At 40.2% G+C, this 21,207-nt stretch overlaps 2 protein-coding genes across 30 annotated transcripts in view; one reads left to right on the top strand and one right to left on the bottom strand.

The window, feature by feature from the left end:
- The window catches only part of MANBA (mannosidase beta), a 64,848-nt gene that overhangs the window by 42,130 nt on the left and 1,511 nt on the right, over positions 1 to 21,207 (top strand). For 9 of the 23 annotated variants that reach the window (XM_080621376.1, XM_080621382.1, XM_080621377.1 and 6 more), the window contains 4 exons: positions 1,224 to 1,368; positions 8,514 to 8,656; positions 9,551 to 9,808; positions 12,014 to 19,718. In XM_080621376.1, the coding sequence (XP_080477502.1) occupies positions 1,224 to 1,368; positions 8,514 to 8,656; positions 9,551 to 9,808; positions 12,014 to 12,238 (771 nt within the window). In that variant the 3' untranslated portion in view covers positions 12,239 to 19,718. Of the gene's footprint in view, positions 1 to 1,223; positions 1,369 to 8,014; positions 8,154 to 8,513; positions 8,657 to 9,550; positions 9,809 to 12,013; positions 19,719 to 21,207 lie in introns of those variants that run through there. The other 14 variants (XM_080621367.1, XM_080621387.1, XM_080621370.1 and 11 more) reach the window with 14 other exon arrangements.
- NFKB1 (nuclear factor kappa B subunit 1) overlaps positions 20,007 to 21,207 on the bottom strand; it is a 60,867-nt gene continuing 59,666 nt past the window's right edge. For all 7 annotated transcript variants that reach the window (XM_080621304.1, XM_080621307.1, XM_080621308.1 and 4 more), the window contains one exon: positions 20,007 to 21,089. In XM_080621304.1, the coding sequence (XP_080477430.1) occupies positions 20,908 to 21,089 (182 nt within the window). In that variant the 3' untranslated portion in view covers positions 20,007 to 20,907. The remainder of the gene's footprint in view (positions 21,090 to 21,207) is intronic.

Genomic DNA, 21,207 nt, shown 5'->3' with positions numbered 1-21,207 from the left:
TTTGTTATGGACTCATTGGTATTTTAGAGAATCTATTTTGTTAGGGAGTTTTTTTGAATCAGTAGATTATATTTTGCTCTTCATCTGTAGTAGTTTACTTCATGCTTGTTTCTTCATGATTTCTGTGTGACTTTTAAACGATGTTAAGTGACTTTTTAATGATGTTAGGCAAGTTTAAAGTGTTGTTACTTTTTGTTGTGTTCCAAGAATTTCAGAAACCCTCTTGATGGGAATAACTGCACATTCACTACGTTTTTAATGTCTGAGAGCTGCTGTCAGCAAGTTTTGTATAAAGCCAAAACAGCTGGAGAACTTTAGGCACTGATGACGAGAACAAGGCTAGATGATGCTGTGAAATTGAAAAAGGGGGTAAAACTTGCTCAGTGAGGTTCTGACTCAGAAAACTATGAGAATTTCTGCAGGGTTAAGTCTGTGAGGGCCTTAGGTTAAAAAAATTTAAGAATGCCGAAGTAAGGATAGCAAAAAGGATAAGAAGATTAAACTTGGCTCTAGTGGTTAACTGGAAATGTTATCTTTACCTTTTCAGCTCTCCTAGAGACCTTTTCCTCTATTTTGAGACTTTCTTTTAATACCTCCCTGGCCTAGTACTATACTTTGTGAAGAAAATAACAAGCAGTTCGGCTTCTATTGAGAACTTGGCCAATTAAAAATTCTGAAAAATGTTTCTTAAAGACAAGGTGGGGAAAGAGAGAAGTGGAAGTGCAAGTGAAAAAAGGTTGCTCTTTAGCACAATTTTGACTATATGCTGGGAATGTGTGTTATGTTTTCTGAGCATAGGCATTTGGACATTAAGGTAACATATACTGGAGGTAATGCAGCATTGGATCATTTTGCAGCTCTTGGGTGTTTTGTTTACATTAATTAAAAAAAAATTAAGTTTATTTATCTTTCCCTTGTCTTCCATTTGTCTTTCAAAGACTCTGTTGCCCAGTGACCTTCACTGGATGGAAGGCAGGAAGTAGCCCCTCCAGAGTTTATCTGAAAATACTGCTTGTAAAGCTGTCAGGAGCTGCTAGGAATAGATCTTCTTCAAACAGAGGCCCACAGCACTGCAGGTGCATACTGTTGAGTGTTAAAGTTATATGCTGTTGCTGTGAAGTTTGTGTTGTATATTAATATATACACACATGCTTTGAAAATAAAGTAAAATACAAAATGCAATACACAAAAAAAAGTAATTTTTTATGTGTTTGTTGACCAAGGTGATGCAGGCTCAGTGTGTAAAGACAGAAACTGAATTCTATCGTTTTAGTCAAAGTGAAATAATCAAGGGAGAAGGACACACAATGGGAGCTCTGTACTGGCAACTCAATGACATTTGGCAGGCACCTTCGTGGGCTTCCTTGGGTAAGTATTGTGACAGTCTGGTAAAAAGCATCAGCTATCAGGCTTGTTTTGTTTCCCTCATCTGGAAGTATCAGTATATGAAGTATGGTTCCACTGTCTCTCTCGGGCAACTTTGAACATGTTTCTGTCAGTCCTTTACAAATGCTTTCCAAAAGGGTATTTTTCAGGATCATCCTAATAGTCTGTGAAAATGGAAGAGGGTAAAGAACAAAGCAGTTCTTTTTCCATGGAAGTTTTGCTGTTTAAGTTCAGATTCAGCAGCCATGAGCTCTTACCATTGTTTTAGCAAGGTTTAGTTTAGAAAAGTAAAAATCATATGTAACCCCTAATTTCTTAAAAACTCATTCTGTTTAAGCACCATTCTCATTTTTCCCAAGGATGTAATATCATTGAAGTCAGACAGAGCTGCCTATTAGGAATCAGTAATGGTTAAGACTGAAGGCACAACCCCCTTGTGAGGTAAACTTTCAACTACCCTTGCTTTTCCTGTGTAGAGCTGGATCTTCCTGAAACTGTATGATATATCATACAGGTTTTTCCAGAGAAATATTGCATTTTTTCATGTTTAATTTTTTTTAAATTAGAAAGGTCAATTCTTTTAAAATTGGAGATTTCTAAGAAATTCTGTTTCCAAAATAGCCTGTCCTAGAAATTCCCATTATATTTACTGGCTTAGGTGTATGGATGCATGTATGTACCCACCACCCTGGGTGAGAATGGACAGAGAGGAAGCTAGTAGGATGGGAGGGTAAGAAGGAGCACCCAGGTGTAATGATAATTCCCATAATTCCAACAAATTTGGTTGATTTTGTTCCCTCCTGCCCCCACTGTAAAATGATCAAAACCTCTCCTTCAGTAGGTAGTAGTGCACTGTCAAAACTGTGACACTGTTCTGAGCAGGATGGGATTTAGTATGTAAAGGCTGGGTATTTAGATTTCTTCTGTAGTCTGTTGAGGGAGAGATGGTTATCTCCAGAGTGTGATTTATTATGTCCTTAGCTGTCTAATAAGTGGGATGAATTATCTTCGCCATGCTGAATTTGATCTTCATAGAACCTTGTATGACACCTCTCACCCAGCATAGCTTCTGACAAGCTCTTTATAGGAGAATATGACTAGCTGGGATGTGGTGTGTAACTTAGTGTCAGGTGAGGTGAGTCACTCAATGACTAAATTATTCTTTGAATATGCTATTTATGCACATGATATCTTCTTATATATATTGTTTTTTCCTTTTAGAACACAAAATAGAGTAATCAAACATATAAAGAGGTAAATCACTTAGTAAGAAATAGGGGAGGAATGTGTGGTATGAGGGAAGTGGCTGTGTTTCGTGTTCTGAATATTTCATCTGGAAGTCATTTTGAAATAGAGAAGCTGTTTATGGCAGCTGTATAGGACTTGGGTAGATTCTCTTTCAGCTTTAGTTATTTCTCACATATTCTGTTTTTGAAAGTCTTTAAGAATTTAATGTGTGAAGAAATATGAGTGAACTAGAAAAAAAACTAAGAGTGACTGTGAAGTTCTCGATCTGTCCTTAGAACAAAATGCCATTTGGCCTTTCTTTAAATAAAAAATAAGCCCACCCTATCCTCCCCCTCTTTCTCCGAGAGGTTTCTCTCTTTCCCTTTTTCTTTCTTTTCTTTTCAACCCCACTCTCCCCTTACTCATCCACACAAAGTAACTGCAACCAACAAAGAAAAACAAACCAGTAGAAGAAACAGGCTATTTTATCTAAATGTTAGTGCAGTGGTCCAGCTATCATGCTCATCTTCCTGGACTTTCTAGACTTGTATCAGGAAATGTAATATCCCAATCTTCATTTTTATGATTCTGGCAATGGCTGATGCTCTTAGACATTAAGTGCCTCAAGAAAAGGATGCTTGGAAGAGCATCTCTTTGTAAAGACAGGTGTATATTGATAAATGAAGTGATCGTGGAGACCATAAATGACTTTTTAAGTATAGGGCTGACATCATTGTAGAAAATATATAAAATACTTGAATTATTCATATGTTGTTGAAGTTAGTTTACAGAAAAGAAGCTCAGCAGGGATACAGCTGTCCCTTTGTTTTGTTGTATTCCCTTAGTGGAATGACGAAAGGTTTAATATTCATTTAATTAGGCAGTGTGGTAGAAGGATTTTTGAAATGCTAATGGATGAAATTATGCAAAACTTCAGAAAAATTAGTTTTATCTGCACTTCAAAAACACATTTCTGCATCTTGTTAGATGGCATAGTAGTATCACAAATTGATGCTTCTTATTTAAATCTCTTATTTCACAGAGGGCCATGGAGGGTCTTACATAATTTCCCATAAAAAGTGGAAGTGTTTCCTCATTAAGTGGGGAGGGAAGAAGGTAGCAAGTGTTTCTCCTTTTTAACTTAGGATTGAATGAAAACATGGCACAGCAGTCTTGTAGTACTTCTACCTTCAGTTCAGAGCTAAACAGCTTTTACCACAAACTGGGTTTTGACTGTTAATGCCTAGTTGTGGAGCTGGTTGTCATGTTGAATGCTTTAGCATTTATGCAGTGTGTTTTGGTGAAGAGCGCTGTGATACACATGGCAATTTACCTCACTCCCCCACAAGTGTCACCTTGACATACCTGACTTTGTTGTTATGAGATTCCCTTGAACAGATAACTGGCTTTTATTGCAGGCTCAATATTTAAAGCCCCTGGTGAGCTGAAACTACAGGCTATTGCAGAGAATAATAGATCTGAATTCATGAGACTGAGGTGAGGAAAGAACTAGCAGCATGTTTCTCAGGTTGCATTTAATGGTGTGAAGTGATTCATTTAAAATCTGTTCTAGGGAGAACAGTTTGTTCTCACTCCTGCTATCAGTGTAGAAAGCTTCAGGGAAGACTCAGAAAACAGGGTACTGAGGTCTCATTATGAACCTAATTTTAGTTTCCTGGTTTGAAGTTTGGATACTGCAGAGAGTGCAGACCCCATGTTGTTATCAGAAAAAAACGGAGGAACTCTGATTTCTTAAATAATTTGTTTTAATGTTGGAGGGAGGAGGAGAAAACCACCCTAGGGCTGTTTTAAATAACTTTTAACTGTTGCCTTTGGGTGTGCATGTCTGCAACAGGAAAGTTTAAGCCCAGAGATTCATCACGATAGCTAGTTTATCTTCAGATTTCTTACATCCATTTTTTGGGACTGGAGGAATATTTTGTATACAGTTTGCCTATTTTCAATCAAGAAATGTGGCTCTGTTCTTAAGGAAATCGAGACGAGATGAGCTGAAGAATGTGGTTTTTCTTTTACCTGTGAGCTTCAGTTTTCTGTGCTTCTGTAGTTACTTTGACAATTGTATTATCAAGATGTTTTGCTGGAAAAGCTGTCTTTGGAAGACCCTTCCTGTGTGAAACTGCTACAGCAGTTGAGCTTTAGTTCTTCAAAATGGCTCTAGGTTTTTTGGGAAGGGGAAGAACAACCTTAAAAAGCTAATCTGAGGTAAGCAGACTAGTGATGTTTTCAAACATCCCCAAACAGTAGTTGAACCCTAGAATGAGTTTTGAAATGGTACAAACTTAAGTCTGTGGTTTGTTTGCTTTTGTTGGTTGTGTTTTTTTGTTTGTTTGTGTTTCCTTGTTTGTTTGTGTTTCCCTGTGGGATTGTAATGCCAAGTGTAGTCCGAGTTGTTTCCTGTGCCAGTTTCTTGAGGATGTCTGTATCTGCTGCCTAGGTAGCAAAGCTTCTCTCTTTCCCTCCAGTAACCACTGCTATGTGGCTATGTAATCCAGCTGGAAATCAAGGCACAGCAGAAATTGAGAGTAGGGCCTGTTCAAAGAGAAATGGGATTTTATATTATACTAAGTAACAGAAATTGCTCCACAACAATTGCATTATTCATTTTAATATTTAAGATAGTTGAAACCTAGATTTTCATCATGTAAATCGGTTAAAAATTCAAGTCAACAGGCACTGAAACCTCAGACCGTGCTGAATAACTTGTCTGAGCTCTGTGGTGGGCTCTTTCTGAGGCCTGCAGTGAGCAGCATCCATTGCACTGACAATTGAAATTCCTTTGAGAGTCTTGTGGCAGTCCTGAGGGCTTCAGAGAGTTCAACCTCTCCCAAAGACTGAGGTTAGGCACAGTGCCTATTGCTTTTATTTTTTAGATCAGATGCTGTCCAACAGTTTGCTTTGTTTCAGATAATCCGTCCCCAATCCTTATCTCTCATTTTGTCAAGTTTCATGTCCCTGAAAATAATTTGTTAACACTCCCAGTTTTTGGCGGAATTGTCCTTTGGACCACCACAATTTTCTGCCAGGAATTGTCCTTGGAATGCAAGAAAATGGCTTTGTTCATATTGCCAGGTGATCAGGCTCAGTCAGCATGGGTTAATGAAAGGCAGGTCTTGCTTGACCAACCTGATCTCCTTCTATAACAAGGTGATCCACTTAGTGGATGAAAGAAATGCTGTGGATGTTGTCTACATAGACTTTAGTAAAGCCTTTGATAACGTTTCCCACAGCATTATCAAGAAGAAACTGGTTGCTTGTGTCTTGAATGGGTGTACTCTTTGCTGGGTAAAAAACTGTTTGGATGGCTGGGCCCAAAGAGTGATGGTGAATGGAGTTAAATCCCGTTTGTGGCCGGTCGTAAGTAGTGTTGCCCAGGAATCAGCACTGGGGCCAGTTCTGTTCAACGTCTTTAATAATGATCTGGATGTGGGGATCGAATGCACCCTCAGTAATTTACTGACACCACCAGGTTGGGTGGGAATGTTGATCTGGCTTGAGGGTAGAAAGGCTCTGCAGAGGGGTCTGGACAGACTAGATCAATGGGCCAAGGAGCAGTTGTATGAGGTTCAACAAAGCAAAGTGCTGGGTCCTGCACTTGGGTTACAATGACCCTCTGCAAGGCTACAGGCTTGGGGAAGAGTGGCTGGGAAGCTGCTCGGTGGAAAAGGACTCGGGGGTGCTGAGTGACAGGTGAACATGAGTCAGCTTGTGCCCAGGCAGCCAAAAGGACAACAGCATCCTGGCCTGTATCAGAAATAGTGTATCCAGCAGGACCAGGGAAGTGATCACTTTGCTGTACTTGGCACTGATGAGGCAGCACCTCAAATGCTGTGTTCAATTCTGGGCCCCTCACTACAGGAAAGATATTGAGGTGCTGGAGTGTGTCCAAAGAAGGGCAATGAAGCTGGTGGAGCGTCCGGAGCATAAATCTGATGAGGAACTCCTGAGGGAACTGGGGTTATTTAGCCTGGAGTAAAGGGGGCACATTATTGCTCTCTACAACTACTTGAAAGGAGGTTGTAGTGAAGTGGGGCTCAGTCTCTTCTCCCACATAACAAGCTTGTAACAAGTAACGGGGTAGGACAAGAGGAAATGGCGTACAGTTGCACTAGGGGAAGTTTAGATTGGATATTAAGAAAAAATTTCTTCACCAAAAGGGCTGTCAAGCACTGGAACAGGCTGCCCAGGGAAGTGGTGGAGTCACCATCCCTGGAGGTATTTAAAAGAGAGGTAGGTGTGACACTTAGGGTCATGGTTTAGTGGTGGAATTGGCAGTGCTGGTTTAATGGTTGGCTTGACGATATTGAAGGTATTTTCCAACCAAAATGATTCTATCATTCTGTATACTGAACAGCACCAATATGCTGACTCTGTTCATCACTTTATTCAACAATATGTCTGTTTTGAAGAATCTCAGCAGCTTTTCCTGAAGTTTTCTTTCAGACGTCATCTCTTTGCCTTACTTCAGTACTATTAACTTGGATGCTGGTGGTGGTTTGTTGACAACAGTCTGATCTCGTAGCACAGTTGAATCTTGTATGGGTTTTCCAGGTGGATAGGAGCTTTTCTTGTCTGTTCTGTAAGCTAGCTGGTTGTGAGCTGGCTGAAAACAGGGTGATGTGCAGGTGCTAAGATGACGCTAATGCACTTTGCTCTCCACAAAATTCATTCACGTCTATGTGGAGTGCAGGCAGAGCATGTTCGGGTCTGCCTGTGAAAGCCACAAACTCACCCTTTAAAGACTACATCACTCTGGATGAAGTCCTTAATTATGAAATGTTTGAAAGTGCTAAGACCTTTGTACAAGCACCATAACTATGAAGTAATTAATTTCAACAAAAGCATATTACTGGAAATATTTTTCAGCATCCGTGGACTTCAAAGCTGTTGTATAAAACAAAGAGACAGAAAAAAGAATGAGACTTTTCTTTCCTTATGAGATGATGCAGCTGACTTGCTACTTCTTTTTTAGTTCCATTTCAGTGACTAGGTAATGGTTGAGCAAAGACAGAGTTAAAATGCTGACAGTGGGTGCTTGAAGGAAAATTAATAGAGAAAGAAACTGAAGTAGTGTCCCTTTCAAAATGGTTGTGTGTCAGTGTTGCGTCTGGCAAAACTGCTATTTTTGGAGAGGATGCAACATTTGGTGGCTTTTACAGTTTGTTAATGGCAGAATTTCAAAATATTAAAAGTAATGAGGGACAACTTTCCATTAAAGAGGCAAAGCAGACTGATTAGTGTATGTCTACGTCATGTATGCTAACTCCCATAAAGTAAGTGTTGTCTCTAGATATTGGCAAATTCATTTTGCTGAACTCAGGGTTCTTTTTGGTTTAAGAACTTGATTTTATTTTGTCTTTGTTGCTATTGATGTTCCTCTTAGGAAGAACTGAAAGAGGAGGACTAAGAAAAGGGAAGAGAGTGCTTTGTACAAGACTGAAAGTCAGACTGTCTTGTCTCTTTACAGCGATGGTGGTTTGTGACAATGCCACCAATGCCAGCATGTTTGGATTCTCAACAACGTAGGTGCTCCAGCTGCTTGCTTAATGTATGGCATACTGCATCAGTTTTGTTCATGTCATTTGTGTTCAAGGCTTTAACTGAGTAACAGCACAGCAACGTTAAGACCAGCACTTACAGAATGTGACCTTTAGGTAAAGCTTAAAGAAAAGCTTGAAAGAGCATCAGATCCCTTCCAGATCAGGTCCTTGCCTGGAAGAAAACGAGTAATTTCAGTCGTTCTCTGCACCTGATAGAGGTGAAAAAGGGAAGAGGGGAGAATATTGTATTGCTATAGCAGGACCAGAGTGCACAGGAAGAGATTGTGTGACAAGGCAATCTTGGATTCAATCTGGATCTTTCTTCCTTTTAACCCATTTCAGAGTATGGTGGTAAGTGGAAACTGCTCCATTATTTTGCCCAGAACTTCTTTGCACCACTGCTGCCTGTGGCCTACGAAGACAATGGGGTGTTGTACATTTATGGTGTCTCAGATCTTCATGTGGACCACAAGCTTACTTTGAGGGTAAGTGACACCTCTCTCACTACTTTTGTGTCCCTCACCCAGAAATGTGAGGAGCTGAAAGGAGCACATCTTTGTATAGACAAGCTTTAGTAAGTCCATGCTTAAAACACAATGAGGTACAATTCTTGTCTTTAATCTTCTTAGGGGCAACACTATCCTGTATTACAGTAGTGTGTATTGCTTCACAGAACAAGGAATTAACTGTCTTGCTCATAGTCTGTAGGTATTGGCCTGAAATTAACTATTCTGTTGAAATTTTGAAGGTATTGATGCTTATGCAAATGAAATGTGAAAAATGGTACCTCACTACTTAACAAAACTCTTCCGTGGGTGTTAAACTATATTAACTGACTAAATTGGGGTGGAAGGGAGAAGATTGTACCATTGCCTGTAGTCAAGCTATACCACTTTGGGAAAAAAGAACTAGATTATTTTCTGAAATATCAACATCAAAGTGTACTTAATTGCAAGGTTGCCTATGCAATGTCATCATTTTACAATCAATGCCCTAACTGTTTTAAGATAACTATAGAAACTGATAGGATTTTTAGGCAACAAGTTAGTCACTCTCTAATTCCATTTCCCAGCACTCCCTTGGCAGGAATTTGCAACCCCTCCTCTCAAGGGGAGAGAAAACAAAACGCCTTCCAGATCAAGAACAAGAACAGATCCAGACTGTTGGAAATGAACTTCCTATTAGGTTTATATAATGAACTAATCATTATGCCATTTTGATCGTTCAAATTTTTGTGGAGCTTCTTGTGAGGTGAAAATCAGCTGGTACTCTCACGAGAGCATCTTTTGTAATGAGAAATCCGAAACCTGGGGTACTGGGTTGTTTTCACAATGTAACTCTTCTTCTAAGCGTTGTGCTTTCTTGACATTCTTTGATAGGTCATTGTGTACACCTGGAGTTCTTTGGAGCCAGTATGCATCCTTTCCAAAGGCGGCGTGACTGTTAAAGCACAAAGTGCTGTCCCCATCTACAAGGAGTCCATGAATGACTTTCTGGAAAGATGCCAAAATTGTACTAGGAAAAGCTGCGTTGTTACTTTCTGTCTTATGGGAGAAGGTGGGCTCCAGAGTCCGACGAACCATCATTTCCTTTCATCACTAAAGGATGCTGTAGGATTAGAAAAGACCCAGCTTAGTGTAAGCATCAGTCATGCTAAATTACAGTATTTGGTTTTGCTAATCTTACTGTTTTGAGTTGTTTGCCTGCTTTGCAGTGTCCAATTCCAATGAATGTCCTTTCTCCTTAGTGTTGCAATCCTAGCTTCTGTACTGAGTTCAAAATCCGGTGTTTTTTTTCTTGTGTCACTATATGCGTATCTAAGTAAGACTGGTGTTTTGGTTTTGGGATGGTGGACTGTATTTTTTGGGGGTGATGGTGAGTTGATTTTGTTTCATTTTAAATAATGAAGTCTCCATTTCCTTTGTTTAGACTATCTTTCATATGACTGCTGTAGCATTGCTCCTTTCACTCTTTTTGTCTCTAGGTAACAGATAGCATCATGGCAAGTGGTTTAGCTTGTAGACAGTAGCATATGTGTCAGTACTAGGTGATGCTAATTCAGTTGAGTGAGGAGTGAATTATTGTCAGCAGTATTTCCTTTTGAAGTGCTCAAACTCTTAGATCAGTGTAGCATTGCTAACATGCAATATTACATGCTCTTTACCTCCTTCAGCAAATCCCTGCCCTCCAGCTCAGGGTTCTGATTTGCATAGTAGTTATTATTTCTTATTATTTGGCAAGTGTGTCAGCCTTCTGAACAGGCACCAAAAAATATCACTGTTGTATAACACTGTCATTTAGTCCATTTCCTGCTTTTCCCTAGATTTCTTCTGCTCCTAGCAAGTGTGTTCTATATATAGAGCATTTTTGTTAAGCCTCACTTTTTGGCATGTAAATCTTGTTGCAAAATTCTTAATCAGCAGACGGGCAGGATGGGGACCTGTGCGTTCCCACATTTGGCTTCCAAACTGCAGCTTTGCTCTTTAGAGCTAAACTAAACAAGGGTGGAATAGAGGTCTTTAATGTCTTTGAATCTGGACAGCGTTAATTGTTTTACAAAAAGAAAATGGGCCAAATTTTCCCCTCTTATCTCTTTCATGGCACCATGGCCTGCCTCCTGAGTGTACCAAAGAAAGAAATCAGCCTGGTTTTGTGTTTTATTTTTCAGCTGGTGGCACAATCTGGAGTCTGAGTCATGCTGGGGGTTTTTATGGATGACATCATCAATAATAAATGCTCTCCAACTGGAGCACTGTTGGGAAATTTCATTCCTTTTTCGCATGGCTGTGTTGTCTGCACGGTGCTAACTAATAAAGATAGCTAGCAAGGATAAATGTAAAGTGGTTATTTTAAGAAAGTATGCAGCTATGATTTGAAAAAAATTATTGTTTTGTGAGAAGCTGGTACTTCTATACATAGTTACTAATGAACTAGCTAGACTTTCAAATGCATTGCTAATCCGTGTGCTACTCTTCATGGCACTGCTTTTAAAACACATGAAAACTCTTGTGTTCTTTCAGAAAACATGAATTGTAAAGGATATGTGCTTTTTCTTAAACATGAATAGTGGTTTTTTTTACTGTAAGTGGGATGTGATTTCTGCTCTTAGCGTAATTTGACTGCTTTTTATATCTATTTAATTGGTATTTGAAAATGATGTAGCATAATATTTCATTATGGTGAATGGGAAGTGCTGCATGAAAATGCATCCTGGTTGTGCTTTAAGTCTCTCTGGGATTTAACTACTGATAGAACTTAATATAAAACATTATGCCTCATCCTGATATTTCATAGCTGCCTTCTAAATGTAGTATAAGGACTTCATTGTCATGTTCCATTAAGATGAGGCGACCTCTTGTGTTACTGTGACTTTTACCATCTTTTGCCTGTATGCATTTCTGTTACTGATGTAATCTGAAAGCCTGGCTACTTGAGTTGTTGTAAATTTATAGGTTGACTGAAGTATGCTGATGAAAGGACAAATCTCTCTCACTGCAGTAAGTATAAGATACCAGTGCTACAGAAATGTTAGATTACCATTTATTTGGTTATCTGCCTAAGAAGATGGTGGAGTGGTAGCACTCCATGGCATTTTGCCATGTCTGTAGTATTCATAGAAAGGCTATAGTAACATTTGCAGTTTTTACATGATTCTTACATATGAATCCTGTTGGTTTGACCTTTTGTTTCAGACAAGATATCCAGAAGAGAACTGCAATTTTGATCAAATGTGGTTGTTCAGTCTGTTTTACTGACATTGCAGGTCTTTCCCAGTTTGGATGTAACTGGGTTCTTTAATGCATGTATTTATTTATTTATTAATTTTTCCATTTCTCTTCCAGGCGTCTGTTTCCCAACAGGATGACATTTATATATTTGATCTTCATACCACTGCAATTGCTCCTTTTGTTTCTCTGGATGTAGGGAGTATAAAAGGCAGATTTAGTGAGAATGGTTTCCTCATGACTGAAAAGAAGAAAGTGGTTATGTTTTATCCTTGGGAACCTACGAGCGTTGAAGAATTAGAGGAGTCACTAACCTTGACCTCTCTGGTGGACATTGTCTGAGGATACTTCATTTCCTTCTAGACAAGGGGTGAAACAGGAGGAGGAAAAAAAGCCTTGAAGAATTTAAATGAAGTTGAAGTGACATACAATTTGAACTGATTGCAGAAAATTATGTCTATTCCTGTCATGTGTGAATTTTAACTGCTGCTTCAATGTAAAAATGCCGACAGCAAAGCTTGCATATAATATATGTGGTGTATTGAAAGTAAGGCTTCCTCAGGTAATGGAACAAATATATCCCATGTATAAAATGGGAGAAAGTGAGTCGGCGGAAAGAGCTGGTCCAAGTTCTCCAGTCCCCATGAGATTGGAGTTGTGAATTCATCCTGAGAGGCAGCACAAATATGCACCTCTAGACTATGGCTGTAAAAATCTATTTTTTTTTCAGTTTCACTATGCTGTGAGTGAAACAGCAAGGTATGCTGGTGGCAAGGGGAAGGGCAGGGAGTAAAGCTGGGACCGCCCCCACAGGCATGCCCCCACTTGGAGTTGGTTGATCTATCTACATTCAAACTGGGAAAGCTCTAGTCCTACCCTTTCAGATCTGTGGCTGTCACTCTGTCAGGTGTCTTGACTGCCTTCTTGCAAGGTAGGCTTCCAAGTAAACATGAAACCAGGGCTGTCTAATAAGACATCAAGCAGATCTTGTTCCCCCTTCTGAAAGGGGAACAGAGTCTAAGACTTGTTTTCTTCTCTCTTTTCATGCAATGTGAGTGGTAACCTTAAGAGCTCTATGTCTTACTTTGACTATTCCCAGAGAGTGGCAAGTGCAGTCACAAACCTTTTGCTGCTGTGTGGATCCTGCATAATGTGGTATAGTACAAGATATGCCTGGCTGTGGGAAAAGAAACAGGGGGAAGAGTTGACCAAAGGTGCAAAGAAGAAGGGGACAGTACAAATAAGAAATGGTCATCTGAGAGGACCACGGTGTTACAAGTGACTGCTTTTTCTCTAGTAGATGCATATTTCAGGGGCTGCTCTTTCAGCTTGGGCATTGGCTGCACAGCCATTCTGTTACCTCCTGGCATTGCACGAGTGGCCCTGTGCTCCACACTGGTCCTTCTCTCTTTCTAACAAAGGAAAAACCTCAACACCTTATTTTTACTTCTTTCTGTGTGGGATCCCCATAGAAGACACTGTTGACTCATGGTTAGATCTGGTGGCACGAATCTTAGTCCATCTGAAGTAATGGTGCTTCAGCTCTAGTCTGTTTCTGAGTAAGTTGGTTTTAAAACGTTTAAAATGTTAAAATGTTCTATGTTTTCTACAGAAATGCTGTCTCACTTTGGCCTTTGATACAAAGAAAATAAGCTTGCTTCAGCATCAGGGGCTGCTGTAGCCTGTGGAGCTGGGAGCCTGAGGGTTTGGCTCTCAGGGAATCGAGGCCACCAAGCTGTGCCTTGGGCAGGTTGCTAAACACTGGGCTTGTCTGTCAGCAGTGGTGTGAAATGCAGCTGGGATCTTGCTGGGATTCCACAAGGATCCTCTCACAGTCCAATCAAGTATTAATTTTCTTGAAAAGCACCTGGCAGAATCAGCACTTTACACAATAGAAGGTGTTTGAACAAGCTCCACTGGTGATGACTATCTTTGTTGTAAAAGCATCACATGTAAAAACATCACAAGATGCTTGCTGTGGTCTGAGCATGTGTGGGAAGAGCAGCTGCATCTTCTGTTCGTCAGAGAGCTTGGAACTGGGGGTCATTTTCTTGCAGTGATCACAGTTTTAATGGGCAAAGAGGTGAGCATATTGAGTGGTGCTCGGTGGTCTCTGGTGCTTTTTGAATTGGATGTTACTCAAAACTGACGTACTCCTGAGCAAGACAAAAAACTTAAAAGATGAAAAGGAAATTATAAATGGAAGTTGCTTACAAATGCTTTGTTAAAGCACCGAAACAACTAACTGCAGTTGCATAGGAGGGCTTTTCTAATTAAAAACTTGCCCTAGTTGAAAGAAAACATGAAAGAAATCAAAATATGTGCATGTGTCAATGCTTATAGGTTATGTAAAATAAATGGGGAAAATGATAGCCATGAGTAAAACATAACCGTTAGAAAATGCAGACATTGATAAAAGAATTTAAAGGTTATCTGAGAGGCGCCCTGGGCCAACAATACAAGAAAAATCCTTCAGTTTTTTCAGTGTCCTGGGATCAAAGGGGAAACAAAGCAGCGACAGACAATATACAGTAAGAATGAAAAAAATGTGAAGACAACATGGAATAAATATGATTAATAAATGTTGCTGCAGTGTATCAGGAAAAGGGCAGGTTGGTTGATGTCTTTCTCTTACATTGATGTAGAAATTTCTTCCAGCAACATTCAGACAGAATTTCAAAATGGCACTTCATAGTGTTAAATAAATAAAACTTTAACAGAGTTACATGTTTCAAAGACAATCAAAAGACAATTCAAAGACATAGGCCTATATGAAGGTCAGTGATACTTGTTAGTGCTAGTGAAGTTTTGGAGATATAGAAAAGAGCTTTTTGATTGCTAGAAGCCATAAACCTTTAATGTGGATGACTGTCACCTTGTTTGGCCTGTCACGAGTTTTAGGCAAAATCATGAAAGAAATTATGTGGCATGTGATCAATAACTGATGAAGTGGCTCTGCAACTAATGCCTATCAGCACTGCTGTGCAGAAAGAAGAGCATTCTGCTGTTGTTTTGTGCAGTTTTATGCGGATTGGCATAAAAAAGTTCAGACAATTTCTAAATTATTGTTAGTTTTGAAGGTCAGAAGCTCCCTGAAGAGTGGGTCCATTCTTTCTTACTGGAAAGCTTTAATTCAGCACTAGATGCTGTTATGAAAGATTAACAATTGCTACGGCAAATGCTTGAGCTCAAACCAGAATTAATAGGGGAGGTTCACTTCATTATTATCTTAATACCCTTAATATGTTCTTTTGGTTTCCTGGTGTTGTCGTGGGTATGTATTTATAGGTGCTCTTTTCTTCTCTCCCACGTGCAGCAGTGGCTGTAGCATGTACCTTGGTTAACTGTTTTCCCTTGGTACTTTTGCCATTGCCTACTGCTTGTGCTATATTTGGTGACATTGTTCTGCCTTTACCTCAGATCAGGGCAAAGATAGGAATGCAACAGTGAAGAGATCTTCAGAATACTGTTGCTGCTATGGACACATCCATCTGTAGCCATCTGACTGTTATGGCTGCTCAGCAGCACCTCTATTGCCATTTTGTATCTGATGGGCTGGGGATCAGCAGCAGAAGCATTGGGAAGAGCATTTGGTAAGTGTCATGGTGTTTATCCTCAGTGTCATTAAGTTATTGGTTGCAACTGTAGAGGGAAATGGACTCATCAGTATTCTTTCAGGGTGCAGCCTTGCAATGTTTTTTCAAGGGACCACTGAGTTTGCTTGTGTTGATAGGCCTCTGTGTCTGAACTCCCTCTGGGCTGTTCTCCTAGATGGCAAAAGCAGCAGAGTTCCCCTTGGCAGGAGCCATGACAAATGCCCTCCCAGAACAGAACTTGAGAATAGGTTTTGGAAGAAGGCTGTATGGCATTGTCTAATTTGTTGTCCTAAAACTGGTCTCTGACAGATACTGGCTCTGAGACCCTTCAGGACCCGCAGAAACCATTTTGAGCTTTAGAGAGCACATCTTTGTTGGTACTTTCTGCCACACAGCAAAGATTTATTTTGCTCCAGTTTGCTTGGGCACTTCCTTGGAAGCTTTTCCAAGTTCTACATCTTTTCCAGGAAAGAAGCATGTGAATGTATCTTAAGTTCCTCTCAAGTATCCTTAGCTCTTTGCCAGTCTTTGTTGTTACCTGCTGTTTGCATACCTTGGGGCCTGGACAATTTTTCTGCCTTAGAGGCACATCTTTCTTCAGTACCTTTACTTCTACTAGTCCCCTCTTGGCTTTGGAGATGTGTAGCAGAGACCACTTCAGTGACCTGTAGCAGTGTTGGATGCAGAGGAACAGGCCAGAACATTTCTTATTCTCAGTCAAGGACAGTTGGGTTTTGTAGCTTACAAGCCAGCCATAAATGGTGCCAGAATTACAGTTTTCTCTCTTATCCTCTGAGGGGGTAAATTGAGTCATCCAGGAACTTGTGTTTTGAATGCTTAAGGACATGTTCCATTCAAAGAATTGGGTTTACATAACTCTGCTTTCCAGTCACATGTTACAAGATCATGAAATGAAAGCCCCAATTTTACTTTAATTAGGGTGGAAACCCAAAGCTTAAGTGAAGAATATAGAACCTTAAAATTACTCGGTTTTGTCCCTGCCAGCAGTGAGAGAAGGCCATTTTACTGTAGGAAGTAGAGGCAGTTAGTAAAGACCTGTAAATGTCAGTTTTGATTATTAAAGTATGCATCTGCTACCCATCTGCAAGTGCTCTGTCCACAGGTTTTGGTTTGTACTGCGGCCAAATGTAGAATTTCTTGCCTGGGATACTTAAGAAGATACTGAGGTGATTGCACATCTGAAGAGAAGTAAGGCATTCATGATGCTCCCATCTTCCTGATAAACATGTTTGTATTAGCTAGCCCAGCAGGTATGAATACTGCTCTGCGTGTGCATGAGCACATGCGCGTGCTGACTCAACTGGAATGCTGGCATGTGCTTCTGTAGGCCACAGGTTAACTGATGTTAAGCCCCTCACAAGTGTTTGCCCTTGCAGTGTGTCATGAAGTTCACTGACCTGCTAATGCTGTTCTGTATTGTGAAAATAGCAAGGGCAAATGGATGGCTGAAAAATTGCTATAGTTGCATTTAAATGAGTCCATGGGGGGAACCTCTACAGGCTTTAAATAATATACATACTACAGCCTAGCTCTATGCAGGGCATCAGACTGCTTCCTAGAACCCTGACTACAGAAAAGCAACTCCTTGGTAATTAACCTGTGCTGTCTTTTGCTTGAAGCAGTAGGAATCTTTTGAAGCCAGAAAAAGTTTGGTCCATGCCTTTGGCAGTTACTCCAGAGCTGCTCTAAGAGCTGATTGTGCACTCCAGGAGAGCCGTGGCTGATGGGTGGGTATTGGCCATTGCACCCTGAGCTAATGAATGGCCATCACTGTTCCAATCAGTTAGAGGGAGTGAGGAGAGTTGCTGTTTTTCCTTTAATGTACGAAAACAGCATTTCAGTTGCTCAGAAAAGGGAGAGAAGACGCAGGTAAGATTCTTATCCTTCCTGCAGTCCACAAAATCTCAGAATGCTGCCTAGAAAATCCCACTACCACACAGATTTCCAAGTTTGTAAATACATTCCAAGATGACACCAGAAACTTGCAGCTGTGGCAGCCAACTTAAGGTCAAGGGCGATTTAACTTTCTGAATAATCCTTTTTTACATCAAATGTAGAGAAAATGTGTAGTGTTCTGTTGTTACAACTTACTTTTGCTACATTCCACACGTTTCTGGTGTTTATTACTGAAGTAAAGTAGCAAATTAATGTGGCAAGTTCCAATTACTGCAAGTGCGGATTAGGTTCGGAATTATTTCAGATTTTGATCCTCTCTGTAATTTATTTAAAATTTAATACTAAACTTGACTGAGGGTACCCAAAGGTTACACCTCGCTACATCCCAGGAAAAAAACTAACCCAACTTATTCCTGACTTTTGAGAACTCGGTGAATAATACCCTTCTTAGTTTTGTTCTCCTAGAGATAATATGGAATAGAAAAGGACAATACCCTGTGCTACAAGGTGTAGCAAGGTCCATATGCTAGCTTACTGTGCTGAATGAAAACATAAGGCTGAGTTACACCATTACTACCCTCTCTTTAGCGGGTAAGTGAGAGAGGTTTCTCTCTGTAAGCCAGGCATAGACAGGAGCTCTGAGGCAGCAAATTTCTGGGTTCCTGCAGGGCTGTATTTTCAGTTTATTCCATCAGTCTTGTGAAATAGGAATGGCACCTTCCTTTCTGGGCAAGGAGGTGTAAGGATAAATCTGTGTCTGGGGCAGATATGATCCTGAGGCATGTAAATGTATCTTGACAATTACCTGTTAGGAAGAATACATGTGCTTCAAATGTTTCTGTCAAGACTTGTCTGCATCACTTACACTTTCTCTTGCTGAGCCTGGTGCCTCTATATACTGCCTTCATCTTGTACCTGCAATGAGACTGACCTCTGAGGTGCCATCGGGACAGGAATTAGCATGGCCTTTACAGGATGACCACCTACTAATAAGAAAAAAGGAAAAGCAGAAGGAGTAAACCTTTGTGTTTTAGCATTTTCTTTTAATTGGGCTGCCTGAGGTAAACACTAGGCTCTCCCCTAGGTTTGTGCTGACAAATGAAGACTGCACAAGAATCACAGAATGGTCTGAGTTGCAAGGGACTTTATCTAATTTCAATGTTCCTGCCATAGGCAGAGACCCCTTCCACTAGACCAGGTTGCTCAAAGCCTCATCCAGCCTAGCCTTGAACACTGCCAGGGAATAATGTCTCCTACTAGATGTTGCACCACTTTCTGTAGTGTCCTACACTAGCTGGTGTGTTCTACCTCCTACTCTCACCTAGTTCTGACAAACTGTGTGTCATGCCTGCAACACATACTTAAGTGCTAAGGGTAAAAGCAGATGGGAAAAGTCCTATTATGTGACTTAACTGTAAAAATGTAGTGTTCCTGTTTGTTTGAATTGGTGAGAAAACTTTTAAGCTAATATTTTCCTATTTCTAAACAAAGATATGTGTGTGGGGGAATAAAGGGCCCAAAGCCTCTTTTGTTAAATAGACTGAAACTGAAATGCTGCAAGGAAAGAAGCTGCCAAACTGCCATTTAAAGGCCTTGAATGCCCAGAGCCTAGGGAGATGTCCTGCTGTTTAGTGCATGATCACTAACCTGGTGAATAGCTATTACGCAGCATTTGGTCATGAAGTGCTTAAGGAAATACAGACCCAGGTGTATTTTGGTGGTTTAAAAGCACAGCTGCTCAGAAATAAGACTAAAAGGTACAAATTAGCAGCCAGGGATGTCCTGGTAACCTGCAGGATTGTAGAAACCTCAGTAAGTCTCTGCCAGCCCCTTCATTGTGCTGGAAATTCTGTGGCAGCAGAAAGTGCATTTAACTTGGAGAGCAGCTCTGCCAGGGCTCAAAAAGCTCCTCCATCCCCAGAATATGAGAAGCTTTGCCTTTTTCTGTTACAGCTGGAATGCAAAGAGAACACTGGACAAGTACATTAATTGAACAAAAGCCCTATGCCTTTAACACTGCACGTGTAAGTTACGCATACAATAACTGAAAGAAAGTGGCATTTTTACTATAATGCATCTTGTTTCTCTGGAAGTAAGCAACATACTCACTAATCCAGCTGGACATAAAATCATTTCACAAGGATCTTTTTTCATTACAACAACTACTGCTCTTAACAATTCTCAAAGTTTCTCTTGATTCATTTTCTCAGGAGTGATGCCCAGGTTACTGAAGCCTAAGCAAGGCGAAGAACAACACTGTCAATCTCCATCTATGAGCCAAGAAAACTGCCTGCAAGTGAGTGACCATGGTATGATACTGCTCTTTGCTTTTTCATCCTGAAATCAGATACCTGTTCTGCATCCTTAGTAAGGCCAACATCTGTAAGTTACACTCACTATCTATCTCAAAATTAACATGAAACAAGAAGAAATACTGCTCAGAAATAGTTATTAGAGGAGTTCCTAGGTAGCCCAAAGAACTGTCTCATCCGAGTTCTGCTGGGATGTTAAATAGATGGTTTCACAGCCTAGATGATTCTCTGCCGCTGAAATTACGAGAACTAAAAGAGACCATGAGTCAGAGGCTTTAGTTCCAAAGCACAGCTGCTCAGCAGTAGCTGATTCTCCTAGTCTTCCACCATAGAAGATACTTAAGTGTTAAGAGAGGTGGCTTGTGAGCCTTTATTTATGTATGGTAGTACTTGGAAAACAGCATGATCCTTGTATCAGTGCTGAAACCTGAAATGATAAATCTGTAATTCCACTTGATAGCTATGTAAAAATGACAGCAAGGTAGACAAGAGAATTAATTTTGGAGTTTTATTATAAAAGTAAAATAAAAATAAGCATTTAAAAAGCACACTTTTTTTTTTTTTAAGGAAGAGATATAAAAAACCTATTTACAATAGGAAAATGCCGAACTTGAAAAATGTTTTGAATACAAGGCACCGAAGTTAGGTTTAAATACATTATTTGAAATATACAAGATTTTTTTTTTAGGATCATCTTTTCTCTCCAGGTTGTCATTGTTGTGATTAAAGTAATAGTTTTTCTTCGCCAGCTATTTTATGAGCCTTTTTCATGCAACTCTGCTGCAAAAACTATGAAGAGTGCAGTTAGAAACTGCACCCTTTGATTGCTCTGTGTGCCTTACCTCTTCTTATTGAGCTGGTATTATGCACTAACAAGGAGTGACTTTCACCTATAAAGGAAAATCCTCACAAGCCAGAAGAGCTCAGATAGTCATTCACAGTGTCCAGTCCTGCGTATTAATGCGGCAGTAGAGCCCTAGTTACTGTATATGGTGTGTAAATGAATACAATTTAGATGTACTTGAGGAAGCATGCACTGGCTCGGAGCTGCAGTTGCTGTTGGTTCAGGTTTGTGTATGGTTCCTCCAGTGCACTTTTGGTTGTCAATTCACTTCCTTCTGGCCAGGACGACACCGATGTAAATGTCCTGTTAACTGCATATGGCTAACTGAATATTGCTAGTTGGCTATATATAATTGCTTTGCATTGAACTTTCATGTCGATGACCCAGGGTCATTTTGCTAAGTGTTACTGATGACTTGCTGCTCAGAGAGTCCGAATAAGTAAAGCTCAGTTTGCGGAAGGAGGTCTCCACACCACTGTCACACACGCTTTCACTGTCTTGAAATTTGCTGTTGTACAGCTCGCCTGAGGGAGAGAAGAGGGAAATGTATTATCATTTGTGTTGCTTCATTAATGTTGCTTTCAGAAAAGCCTAAGGAATGTAAACCAATAGGGTTAAAGCTATTCTATAGGATACCAGAAT

The sequence above is a fragment of the Psittacula echo genome (genome assembly GCF_963264785.1).
Source record: "Psittacula echo genome assembly, chromosome: 1".
NCBI lineage: Eukaryota > Metazoa > Chordata > Aves > Psittaciformes > Psittacidae > Psittacula > Psittacula echo.
This window is presented reverse-complemented; position numbering and strand designations above follow the sequence as displayed.